General features: G+C 41.5%; 1 protein-coding gene across 8 annotated transcripts in view; it reads right to left on the reverse strand.

Moving 5' to 3' along the window:
* The window catches only part of ptpn6 (protein tyrosine phosphatase non-receptor type 6), a 65,865-nt gene that overhangs the window by 46,978 nt on the left and 5,677 nt on the right, over positions 1-13,210 (reverse strand). For 3 of the 8 annotated variants that reach the window (XM_084336806.1, XM_084336808.1, XM_084336805.1), the window contains exons 2-4: positions 7,602-7,626; positions 6,471-6,593; positions 2,556-2,750 (exon numbers count right to left, since the gene is read on the reverse strand). In XM_084336806.1, the coding sequence (XP_084192932.1) occupies positions 2,556-2,750; positions 6,471-6,593; positions 7,602-7,609 (326 nt within the window). In that variant the 5' untranslated portion in view covers positions 7,610-7,626. Of the gene's footprint in view, positions 1-2,555; positions 2,751-6,470; positions 6,594-7,601; positions 7,627-8,431; positions 8,556-9,892; positions 10,066-13,210 lie in introns of those variants that run through there. The other 5 variants (XM_084336803.1, XM_084336802.1, XM_084336804.1 and 2 more) reach the window with 4 other exon arrangements.

Below are 13,210 nucleotides of genomic sequence, written 5' to 3' on the forward strand. Positions count from 1 at the left end.
AAGCACCTCAAAGGCACTAAAAACAAGATTACAAACATCACAAAACAAACTGGTCAGACTACTATGTGACCTTACTTCTAAAACCCACCTCACCCCTGCCCACATTGACATCCTAGGATGGCTTAGAGTAGACGACAGAGTACAGCAAATTGCAATGGGCCTGGTCTACAAGATACACTACACCACTAAGATACCCATGTACATGTCGAAATACTTTCCAAAGGTCAGTGAATTCCACGACCACAACACCAGAGGGAGTTCCACAAATCATGTTCAACCCAGATTTGGCTCAAACAAGGGACTAAACACGTTTCGCAAGGAACGCCCTACCCACAGCCGTAAAAGAATGTGAATCCTACCCACCTTCAAAACCGCCCTCGAAGAGCACCTACGGAAGGCTGCAATTCGAAACTGGCCCCCGTAAATGTCCAAACCACCTACCCAACCCCCTCCTAATGTACAGTTTCCTCCCCCTCTAATGTATATCGTTTCTGTTAGGATCTCTGTTAAACAGTACTGTATAATATATATATATATTATATATATATATTTGTATATCTTGTATGTCATAAATGTAACAGTACTGTATATCTGTATGTTGGGTATGTCATAAATGTCATTATAAATTGAAAATGGGGGACCCTGATGTAAACAAGACGAAAGTCTTTCTCTGTCTCAACCGGTCCCATGGAACAGCTTCATACCGCCTTCTGTCTGGCCTGCAGTGCTGAACCTTCTGAGTGACTCCTCCTGCCCCCACGGGGCATACGGCCCTGAGCTATTGTCTTGTATCTCATCCTGTATCCATACGCTTGCAGTAGTTCTATCTATTACTCTATTTCACAATTTTCTTATATACTATGATTCTACTGTCACCATGTATGCATATGCTCACTACATGTATCTATTGCTCCATCTCCGCCCACTACAAACATGGGAACTATCTAAACCCTGTCCCAACCCCCTCCCCCCCATCTCTCTGAGTGCTTGTCTCGTGGTGCTGACCAAGGTGGTGGATGTCTCGGGGTCTTGGCCAAGATTGCAGTGACTGCTCTACGTGCACCACGAGGCCATGGATCAGCTTCTTACCGTCTTCTGTCCGTGGTCTGTCAACGACATCTAAGAAGGGAGATCCCCCCTTGAATGGCCCTCCTAAGGTTTCTCTCCTCCACACTGCCTGTGGTGCATTTTTTCCTATTGCTAGGTTTTTGTGAGTTTTTCCTTACCTTCGTGTGGGGTATGTCTGCGAGTGTTGCATTAATTTCATTAATTTATTTTGCATTTATTTTAAATTTGTTGGACCTTATGGTGTTCTTGTTTTGTTCTTGACTTATTGTGATATTTCTTCTTGACTTGTTTAAAGAAGACGTGTCCGGCCCATGGGGACATTAACGTGTGTTGTCGGGCCTTACAAATAAATTTGATTTGATTTGATTTCTGGTCTGCATCCCCTTAACAATTATGTGTATTGAGCCGTATTGTATTGTACCCATTCTGCAATCTGTTAATAACATTTTCAATCAATCAATCAATCAATCAATCAATCAATCAATCAATCAATCAATAAATGTTATGATGAATTGAAAATGGGGGACCCTGATGTAAACAAGACGAAAGTCTTTCTCTGGTCTGCATCCCCTTAACAATTGTGTGTATTCATTGAGCCGTACTGTATTGTACCAATTCTGCAATCTGTTAATAAAGTTTTCAATCAGTCAATCAATCAAACACACACATGACACACAACTGAACGAAGGCAAGTGGATATTGTAAAATGCTTAGCAAAGATTGTAGTGTCGCACCATGATGCTTTAGATTTGACTCATAAATGGAGTGGAACACTGCAGTCTAGAAGACTAAAGATTTGTATCACCATGATGGACATTAACCTACTTAACCAACCCACAGCTTCAACAGGTTTCTATAGGCATACGTCTGGTAACAGGCAACCCTTATTTCAGGTCAGGCTTTATATTTGTAATAATTATTTTCTAAATATTCATCAAAAAACAATTGACCCCCAGCCCCTCTGGGCATGTGCAGTCATGGCCCAGAGAAAGATGACTATTTCTCTGGCACTGAGCTCAACCGATCAGACAGCAGTAGGCTCAGTGACAGTGGGTGTTCTCCTTCGCTGACTCACACGTTATGAAGAGGGGGGAGGGTTAAGTGGCAAGAACCTAGGTAGCCATGAGATAAACAGCTGTTAATGAGATGCCTTCCTCCCCCGAAGACTTGAGATTAAGTCAAAAGTCAGGAAGCAAAGTGCAATTCTTTTAAAAGCCCAGGGCATACCAGAACCCTAAATGATACCTATTATAAACATTCTAAAATCTATAATTCTAGGAATTACTCCCCCCCCCCCCTCGTCATCAAATGCGTGTGCTTATTTAACCACCTGTATTACACTGGCCCTCTTAAGACAGAGCCGCTGACAGCCCCCCCCCCCGGGTCGATGTCGATGCGTGTGGCCCATACAAGTGAAACCTGCCAGAGGAGTGTTGAGGGTTAGGTTAAGATTGGAGTTTGAGTGCGAGAGGTGAGAGTGCACCGACCTCTCCGTGGTGGGGTCGGAGCAGTTGAGGGCGTATCTGAGTTCGATGACGGTGCCGTCCTTGTCCTGCAGGATGCCGTTCTCTGCCGTGTAGTACTCCACCAGCTCCGACAGCGTGGCGAACTTCTCTCCCCCGTACAGGTCATAGTAGTCGCCTGTGTTCTGGATACGGATGTGGGTCACCAACTCACCCACCCTGGTGAAAGGAGGGCACTCAGTGTCAGTCACAACATGGTATCGTCACACTTAAAAAAGGACCACACCGGCGTCACTTTGACTTTCCTCGCCATTACCAGAGATTGTCCCTGTCTTTGAAAGGAACACGCCCAACACTATGAGAAATTTGCTTGCCGTCTTCTCCAGAGTCAGAAGATGGATACAAATCGGGGGGCGCTCCAGTAGCACACCACGTGGCGGCGCGCTGAGTCGCAAATCGGTCGTCCAGGGTTCGTTCCCCAGTCCCCGGCGACCATTTGCCGCATGTCTTCCCTACCTCTCCTCCCGTTCTCCCTCTCTCCTCTATCGGTCCTGCGTGACCAGCAAAAGCTGAAATGCTAATTAAAAGATAATTAAAAAAAATTAAATAAAAGATGGATATAAATGTCCTCTCTGTGCATTCAGTAGAAAGCTATCCGGCTGCACGCTAGCCTAGTTTAGCACAATGAATGGAAGCGGATGAGAAGCAGCTAGCCTAGCTTAAAACTCCGGGAGAGGTGTTATCATGCTTAGCAATTGGGTTACAAATTGCTTAGAAAATGGGCTTCTTGTGTGACTTTGGAGAAGACAGTAAGCTAAATTCCCATAATTGGGGAATTTGTTCCTTTAATACATTTTGTGTTTATAGGTGTATAAAGTGTAGATATAAGATGTATAACCTTTCACACACCATATACACCTATGAATACACATATTGTTCATAATCTCAGGAAATGGCGGGATGTAAAGATTTGTTTACCCCTTTAATTTCTCAGCCTGTAAGCACTATACATTTCATGTACACTTGTTCTTTGCGAGACAATCAATGAAATGATGTACCGGTAGATACAAAGATAAAAAAAATAATAAATAAACAGAGAAAAAGAAATTAGCGTTAATTTTGGATGATTTTTACATAAACATACCTTCTGTTAAAAAAATGCAACACGCTTTTCATTGTACTGGATCTTTAAAGCATTAAAACATCATGATTGTAATGACATAAGAGCAAAATGTTGATAGAAGTGGCATTCCAACAATTATTAGCATTCCAATTATTTCTTTCTCATCTATTTAGTTCTTACCAATATGTTTTCTATTTATCATGTTATCATAGATTCAATCCACTAATTGCTCAATAATATCATAACAGAATAAGCTAAAACATTGGAGTAAATATTGTAATAACATGTACAACATAATAACAGGAGCGAACACTGTACACTGTACACAAGTGTAATGTGCCTATTTTATATGCAACAGAATAGGTAGAGAACAATATCCAGATATCCAGCACACATCCCAAATATCTAAAGGATGTATGATAATTAAAGAGTCTGATATTGAGATGGAAATAAGTTTGAAACAACAACAACAACATAAAGATAGGAAGGGAAACCAGGTGCCTGGGTCTCTAACCAACAAGTGAGCTGTTAGTGCATAGGTCTGAATCTAGCTGGTCCCCTGTCCCCGCTGAATATCTTCACTGTGCTCGGACTGTGAGGTACTGTGGACCCAATAGGGCCTAACAAAAATAATAGTTGGTTTCAGGTTGGTTGTCAGTTTGGCCATGGGTAGGTAGGGAATTTTTTTTTTTATTCTTTCCCACGGCGACTATGGATAGGGAATTTCTTTATTTAATTAACCCTTTCACTGCTACACGACAGAAGGTTAGCCCTTTACTATCACACAACCGACGGCGATGCTCCATCATTAGCATCATTAGCTCCGCGGATGCGGAGCTAATGATGCTAATGATGGAGCATCGCCGTCGGTTGTGTGATAGTAAAGGGCTAACCTTCTGTATTGGCACAGTGAAAGGGTTAACCGGCTGTCGTGTGGCAGTGAAAGGGTTAAAATGTTCACAACAACATGGATGCATGTACTCTGCCAGCATGTTTAATATCCATAATACTAAATGTTTGACTAAGATTTCTATGAAACTTTATTCTAAAAAAAAAAAAAAAAAAAAAAAAAAATGATTTTTTTTTTTTTTAATATATAATTTTTTTTTTAAACTCATAAAATATATTGGGTCGCACCTAAATCGGCAGGGTCGGTCGGCAACCTGAAACCAACCATTATTTTTGTTAGGCCTAGTCATACCATCATGGATCCACGCAAAGGTATGGACTTTTACCATAACATCGTCAGCAATATATATATATATGTACATATTGTTTAAAATATATACATACTGTATATATATTTATTTAAGTAATAAATTAGTTCTTTTTGAAAATAGAGCATTTTGAATGAACAATTATATTACAAGATAAAGAATGATATAGTTTGTACTGGAAAATGTAATACTGTTAGACTGTTGTACCGCCATATCATCAAAACTAACAAAAATAGTGTGATTGTCATATCGCCCTGACCTAACAAAAACTAATGAGTTCACTGGTAGCACTAATACAGAGTAATTACCTGTGCATTCAATAGAATTAGCATGTTTCCTAATCAATATTGGTCCAATTCAAAAGACATGACAAAGTTCATAAGTTATCCTATTGTGGGTTTGTGAAGAAAGGGATTCCATATTGGATTCAGCCACAAGATTACAGGACAGGTTGAAGATGACATACAGACTGTATTTCATATAGAAATATTAAATTCATCACTGTAGCTGTCTAATGTATGTGGATAGATAACTATAGATAATACGCATGATGCATGACACATGTAAATATATGTATATGTGTGTACTATATGGTTCTACTGGATATTGCTTATTCCTGCCGTTGGTATACAGTCCAAATATAATGCAGTGTCTCTTCCACTTGAATATTTTGTTACAAAAAAACAACAACTAACTAACCGACCTGTTCACAAGGTCCCGGGCCTGTATTGTTATTACTATCTAATATCTATTTAGTGTCTTCTGTGTCTTTTCTTTGCTGCATTGTATGTAAAGTGGCCTTGGGTTTCTAGAAACGTGCTATATAAAAAACGTTATAATTCTGTTTTTTTATCCACTTTTTCTCCTCATTTTCTATTTTTCTCCCATCCCAATTTCGTATTGCCAATTCTCCCCTCCCCTGTCTTGAACGTTGCTAGACTATGCCCCCCACTGGTCGGTTGTAGTGAGGATAGAAGCCTTGCATCACGTGTCCCCTACGGTACACGAGGAGGCAGCCTGTCGCATCTTTTCACCAGACAGCGCGGACTCTCAGTGGCGAGGTGTAACGCGTGGGAGGCTCACGCTGCCCCCGATACTTCCTGTCTCTGCTGTGCAGGCGCCGCGTCACCCAACCGACCTGTAGGAGTCGCTGTCCACAACGTCCAATCCCCACTCATCGACTTCCACCCGCTGACTCTGCCAAATGAGCCAGTACGACGGCCGGCCCAAGTCAAAGGCAATGCTGAGACTGGGATTCGATACCGGAGTCTCATGCATTGGTGACGAGCACAATCTCCGCTACGTCACCCAGCCGCCGTACGTTATAATTCTTTTTATAATTTCTTTTTTTATTACTAATGAGTTAGCACTTTGAGTTTGGGATGTTTAATCAGAATTCTGTTTTGGAACTCATCTTGACATCATCGTTGGAAAGTTCAGTTCTAACATTTGTAATCTGTGAAATGTGAAACTGTAAACATGCCAGGGTTAAAATATATAGCTATATCTTTTTTTAAATAGAATAAATAAAGCTAAAATTACAGAAAAGGGGAATTGGTCAAATTTGTACTGTGGAGTCTGTCCTCAAAGGCTTGTTACCTGACAGAGAGGGAAAAGTCTCCTACGTTCTTCTTGCTGGGTCGCGCCAGAAAGCTGCCATGGACTCCCCGAGACTTTAGCAGCGACTCAGCCTGGAGGCCTGTGATATCTCTGTGGAACCACCTGGAACCACACACACACACACACACACACGCACATTTTTAATGCTTTGTCTGAATTCACAATTAAATGTTAGAAACGTAAATGAAATTAAAATATTCCAGTCGTTCAATATGAGGTTCCAGAGGTTCAAATGGTTTAAGGGTTAGACACACAAACACACACACAGCAATTACACACATACTGATCATAGAGAAAATTGCTTATACACTACACACACTGACTGATTGAGTGTATGACATGTACCAAATTCTCTTGCACACACCAACGCCCTCTTGATGTCCTTTACTTTCTCGCATCATCTTAAGTGCGGTACATGGGCAAAATATGGACAAAAACAAGACCGTTTTGTGTACAGACGAAAAAGGTGCTCACTTAAGCTCACTTTGATCTGCATTTGTATATTCATTGATTCACAAAGAAGTAGAACTGATTTCCCTCTCTATATAACATATCACTTGTAGAGAAGAGTGTAGCTTCGACAGCACGTCATGCACGGTGTGTTCCGTTGGAGCGTATATCCCCCATAGAGATGCCAGACAACTTGGCTGGTCTACGCTCATGGTCTGCAAGATGTCATCTTTGCCATAGTCTGGTCAGCTGCAGACCACGGTCTATTCTGATAGTTAAACCACTGGCTATCTTTAAATACATTACACACAATCACAGGTTCTATCAACAGTCTGACAGAATGTAGAAGAAAGACAAAGAGGGACTGGCCAAGCTGATTCAATAAAACTGTCACTAACGCTTGGCTCTGGTCAGTGTCAATATATATGAAAAAGAAAAAGAAAACCTGATATAGAACTGTACACTGGCACCACAAAACACACACACAGCAGCAGAACGAAAAACAAGAGAAACATGATAATTCAACAGCGGGAGAAAGAAAGAGAAGGAGGAATGGAAAGAGAGAAGTTGACACCACGCATTCATTACGCAAAATAAAAACAGAGAACAGCCGAGGTTGACTAACTGAACATCAAGTGTCCAAAGTAAGACTCCACTCACCGAACCATGTTGCTCTTCACTTCCTCTGGAGCCAAAGAGAATGAGAGGAGTTGGTGAGTTACACACATATTATTATTATTATTATTATTATTACAAGCACAGGCTCAAAAGCATGAACACTTTTCTTGACTGCAACTTGTTCACACAGCCTCATAAAAAAACAACGATTCCTTTCCTGTAACAGATCAGATACATCGCTCTCATTGTTGTGCCTTTCTCTTCTAAAAGTTCTCCCCCCGTTAGGAGCATCCTTTCATCCAATATCAGAACTCCCTCTCCTCCTCTCTCACTCCATATCCCCCCCTTTTCACCCCCCCCCCCCCTTTCAAACTACCCGCACTCCCTCCTACTTTTCCTCCCATCCCGATCCACCAATCCCTGTTTCTCTCTCCAACCAGCCCTCTCTCCCCGTAGGACAGGAGCTGCAACACTTACTGCTCTCTGTGCCTCCTGCGAACAAACTGACATTCGTTCAAAGGTTTGGTTTGGTTCGCGTGTCTCGCCCCTCTCCCTCCCTCTCTCTCTCTCTCTCTCTCTCTCACACTCCTTCCTTCCTTCCTTCCTTCCTTCTTGTGGCTCCTTTCACAAAACAGTGAAAGCAGGACAGACAGGAACGAAAATAGCTGACACAGATAGACCTTCTTTTTATACACACTCACAAACATGTAAATACTTCATACTCTAGAATAGAATAATGTTGAAACTTTCTCTCTCTGAAAGCTGCATCTCCACAAAGCTGTGACAACAACAACTCACTCACTCGCTCTCTCTCTCTCTCTTATCTAAAAAAAGGAACTGTATATTGATTACAGGAATAAAAGATATATCACCTCAAGCTTATGCCGTTTCAGCTTCTGATGCAACTGCAAACTAACACGCTTTTCTATTGTCATTGGCCTTCTGTCGGTCGTCCCCCTTCAGCCCACCTGTCCACTAGTCCTCCCTCTCGGCGTTATACTTCCAGGTGTGTATGTTGGTGTCTGCCTGTGTCTGTGTACGTGTGTGTGTGTGTGTGTGTGTGTGTCTGTGTACCGCACAAAGGTCACGCACACACTGCACTTCCTTATTTGCAGTGCGACCTTCCCCCCTCTTTAGTGTGTGTGTGTGTATGTGTGTGTGTGTGCGTGTGTGTGTGCACACACGGGTTGCTCTCAACGGGCAAACCACCTGCAACTATGAGCTCACTATACATGAATGAACTATTTCTAGAGACTCAGGAACAAGCAAGGCAGCTTGTGCAAAGAGGAGTTTGTGGTATAAAACATCATGTAACTATCTTTTCTAGATAGTAATAGTTGCCTAGTAATTCACCACCACAAGTGTGTAGTAGAGACTTAGTAGTCGTAGCAGTAGTGTAGTAGTGACACTACAACTCCCACAATGCAACACAAATCAACATACAACTGCTCAGTATCATGACACTACACTACACACATAGCCAACTCAAACACAGGTATACAAGGGCTATCCACATTTGACTTGGAAATCATATTCCCTTTTCCAGAGCTTTAAAGAGGCTGATTTGAATTCATGTAAAACATATGGCTGTTATTTGCCCAGCTCAGACACTACGGTTATCCAAATGACTATGACTAATAATGCTGAACTTCACTCAGCAGTGTTGGCCATTATGTAACAGTAATTTAAAACAATTTCACCCTGTGCTTTAACATAATTAAATTTAGCATTGCTACTAAGGCCTAACAAAAATAATGGTTGGTTTCAGGTTGCCGACCGACCCTGCCGATTTAGGTGCGACCCAATATATTTTATGAGTTTTAAAAAAAAATTATATATTAAAAAAAAAAAAAATCATTTTTTTTTTTTTTTTTTTAGAATAAAGTTTCATAGAAATCTTAGTCAAACATTTAGTATTATGGATATTAAACATGCTGGCAGAGTACATGCATCCATGTTGTTGTGAACATTTTAACCCTTTCACTGCCACACGACAGCCGGTTAACCCTTTCACTGTGACAATACAGAAGGTTAGCCCTTTACTATCACACAACCGACGGCGATGCTCCATCATTAGCATCATTAGCTCCGCATCCGCGGAGCTAATGATGCTAATGATGGAGCATCGCCGTCGGTTGTGTGATAGTAAAGGGCTAACCTTCTGTCGTGTGGCAGTGAAAGGGTTCATTAAATAAAGAAATTCCCTATCCATAGTCGCCGTGGGAAAGAATAAAAAAAAAAAAGAAAAAAAAAAAAATTCCCTACCTACCCATGGCCAAACTGACAACCAACCTGAAACCAACTATTATTTTTGTTAGGCCCCACACACTAACCGTCCAGCAGCGTGTTATCTCTTCATCCTCTGAGAGTGTTGCACTGCGCCGCCAAGCCGCTCGTCTGTGAGGAAGAGTTGAGACGTTGTGCTCCTCCTCAACCTCCAGATCTCTGAGCTCTTGTTCCTTCAGTCGCCGCTGTAATGGATTGTAAACCTTTTTCATAAACAGTACTGTTCAAGACCGAGGTCAAGAAAACAGACACAGAAGTGTTGTTTGTCCGAGGGAAGCAACAGTTGTGATTGGAGAGTCACCACTGGGTCTGCGATAGGTCAATTATTACAGACAATCCATGACATTCTGAATGTACTGTATGTGTGATAACAGGAAGTACACAGTCTCTCATCTGTAACAATTAATTTGCGTCATCATTCTTTTTTTTGGGGGGGGGGGGGGGGGGCTTTTTCTGTATTTTTCACCCATCCCAATTTAGTCGTTATGCCAATTCCCTTCCTGGTCATTGCAAGCATTGCCCCACTGTCGGCCTAGGGAGGGTGTAGAACTATCACATGCCTCCTCTGACACACGTGGAGTCGCCAGCCGCTTCTTTTATCCTGTCAGTGAGGACTCTCACCGGGGGAACGTAACGCGCACGGAGGTTCACGCTATTTCCCCCAGATCCCCTCCCTGCTGAACAGGCGCCCCGACCGACCTGTAGGAGTCGCAGTTTACAACGACCAGGACACAGACCCCACCGGCTTCCCACCCACTAACACTGCCTTATTGTGTTAGTAGGGACGACTGACCCAGCCGGAGGTACCGCTGACAGCTGGATTAGATCCCAGTCTCTCTGCGGTGGTAGGCGAGTGCTTAGTACACTGCGCTACCCAGCCACGCCTCCGACTGACATTCTTTAATGATAATTGGAAATATTACTAATTTAAAACCTTAAACAGACCCGGTTTATTTGGCAACCATGTATTTTTACTTTATACAATTGCTTTCATAGGCGGAAGCCCGGGGAAATCATGTAATCCGTCGCATGCGCGAGTCTGTCCGTCTTTCCATCCGCAGCTAAATCTTGCAAACTACAGGGCAGATTTGGATGAAACGTTAGGCAGACAGCAGGCCAAGAACCTGGATTTTAGAATATTTTTCGGGGTCAGGCAACAACAAGTATTTTATTTGTATACATTTTTATTTTATTTTATTTGTATTCATTTCCATGGTTGTCCATTGAAATACCGTAATTCCTCTAATAGTAACCCCGGCTTGTATTTGTTTCAACTGTAGCGGGTACCAGGCTTGTATTAGGAGGAGGCCTGTATAAGAGGGAGGCCTATATTTAAAAATTTCAAACGGATCATAATGAATAAATCAACATTTTGTGTCAGTTTGAACCCAGTAAAATGTACTGGGTTCATTTATTGAAACCAAGTACTGTATGAAATAGTAAACAGTGCAATTACAGGTGGTCACAATTTTAATTTTAACAAGTAACTAGCTCAGTATGCAGCTCAGTATATTAGTAACCCGGCTTGTATTAGGAGGCCGGTTTATAATTGCTTAGCTCAAGAGCGCACCCGGCCATTAATAGAGACCCGGCTTGTATTTGAGACCCGGTTACTATTAGAGGAATTACGGTAAGCCCTGTCCACTTTCATATCTCATGAACTGTTTGTCGTAGTGGACCTATGGGCGGTGTCAATTAACTCAGTAGAGTGAGACTACTATATTTTCATTGGTCTACTCTAGGTTAACCACAACCCCATGCTTAAGTGTGTAATAGTGTGTAACAGTGTGATAATGTAAATGTGTAATAGTGTAATTGTCAGTGTGTAATAGTGTCAGTGTGTAATAGTGTAATTGTGTCAGTGTGTAATAGTGTAAAACTGTAATAGTGTAATAGTTTGCTATACTGTAATAGTGTTTCATAGTGTAAGGGGTGTAACGGTACACAAAAACCACGGTACGGTACGTACATCGGTTTTGAAGTCAAGGTTTGTTACGGGTTTTCGGTACAGTGGGGGAAAGTTTGGCTTTCCATGTTCCACTCAGGGGTGATGTAGTGTGCAGTAACTAATTGTACTTGTAGGGCTGTCAACGAATATTCTATATTGAAAAAAATAATCGACTTGTACATTTCTTTTTAAATAATAATAATAATATTAGATTGTGAAAAAAACAGCCCCCGGTGGGCGGTCGTTAGTGGTTAACATACCGTTGTATTCGTTCGGTACACTACACAGCCGTTCGGTACGGCACGGTACACACTGAAACGGTTCTGTATGTATACGTGTACCTTTACACCCCTATGTAATAGTGTGTAAAAGTGTAATAGTGTGCTAGTGTAATAGTCTGTAATACTATCTGGCATGGCCAGAATCGTTCTTAACGTCCACTATTATACACTTAACCTCTAGCCATATTTTCAGAAGATTTGCCTAAAAGTATATACCCAAGTAAATGGAAGATTGCTCCACTTCAACAAGGCTATTTTGCATGTTCTTGGTATCTAGGGACATCTATGGACCTTAGGGAATGTATTCCCAGTGTCAGAAATATTCTGTGTTACTATGCTTGAGTAGATTGTAATGAACAAAAGGAGAATATAAATTATTATTGGCTTTCCCCCCCCCTCTTTAAATCTAAGCAAATAAACAAAGGACAGATGATTTACAGGTTTTTTTGTAGATACAGTACTGAATTTTGCCATCTGGACAAATGCCATTTGAAATGAATATAGAATATCAGACTTATAAATTACCTCATTATGGCCAAGTCATACATCTATGGATTGGGCCAAATTCCCTCTTTCCAATGGAAGAGTTAAATCTGTATTTAGTACCACCAGGCGCCCGTTACAGGGCAGCAAAGACCGTGAATGAAATCTAGTAGTTACTTTTGTATAATGTCCATAGCTCCGCCATTTTTTACCAGATCGCAACGTGTTTTTTCTAGACATTCACAGAAAGGTAAAGAAACAATATATGTTTAATTTTATGGCAATAACGTTGAGGTTTGTTCGACCCGTGAGATAACACAGAAATCATGTCAGAAAGATTACGTGAAAAATGGTTGGACTTCCGTTGTCGACGGCTGGTGTGAGCTGGGTAGTGTAGTTTTATGAAATTTCTATAAATGTATCCTCTTTCTTAGGACTACAACGATTTCATGAGTGCTTCTTCTTCTCGCGTCTAAATCGTCGGCTTTCCGGTGCAATGCGCAGAGATTTTTATAAGCTCACATTTCGCTAACATTTAAAATCATTGGTAAACAAACGTAGTGCTGAAAATATACACTTTGACTGCTGTTTTGATAGGGTTATGGCCCAGGCCAATCGGGCTTAAGAGGTTAAGCATGGAGGCGAGGTTAATC

The sequence above is a fragment of the Notolepis coatsorum genome (genome assembly GCF_963971535.1).
Source record: "Notolepis coatsorum genome assembly, chromosome: 19".
NCBI classification, from domain to species: domain Eukaryota; kingdom Metazoa; phylum Chordata; class Actinopteri; order Aulopiformes; family Paralepididae; genus Notolepis; species Notolepis coatsorum.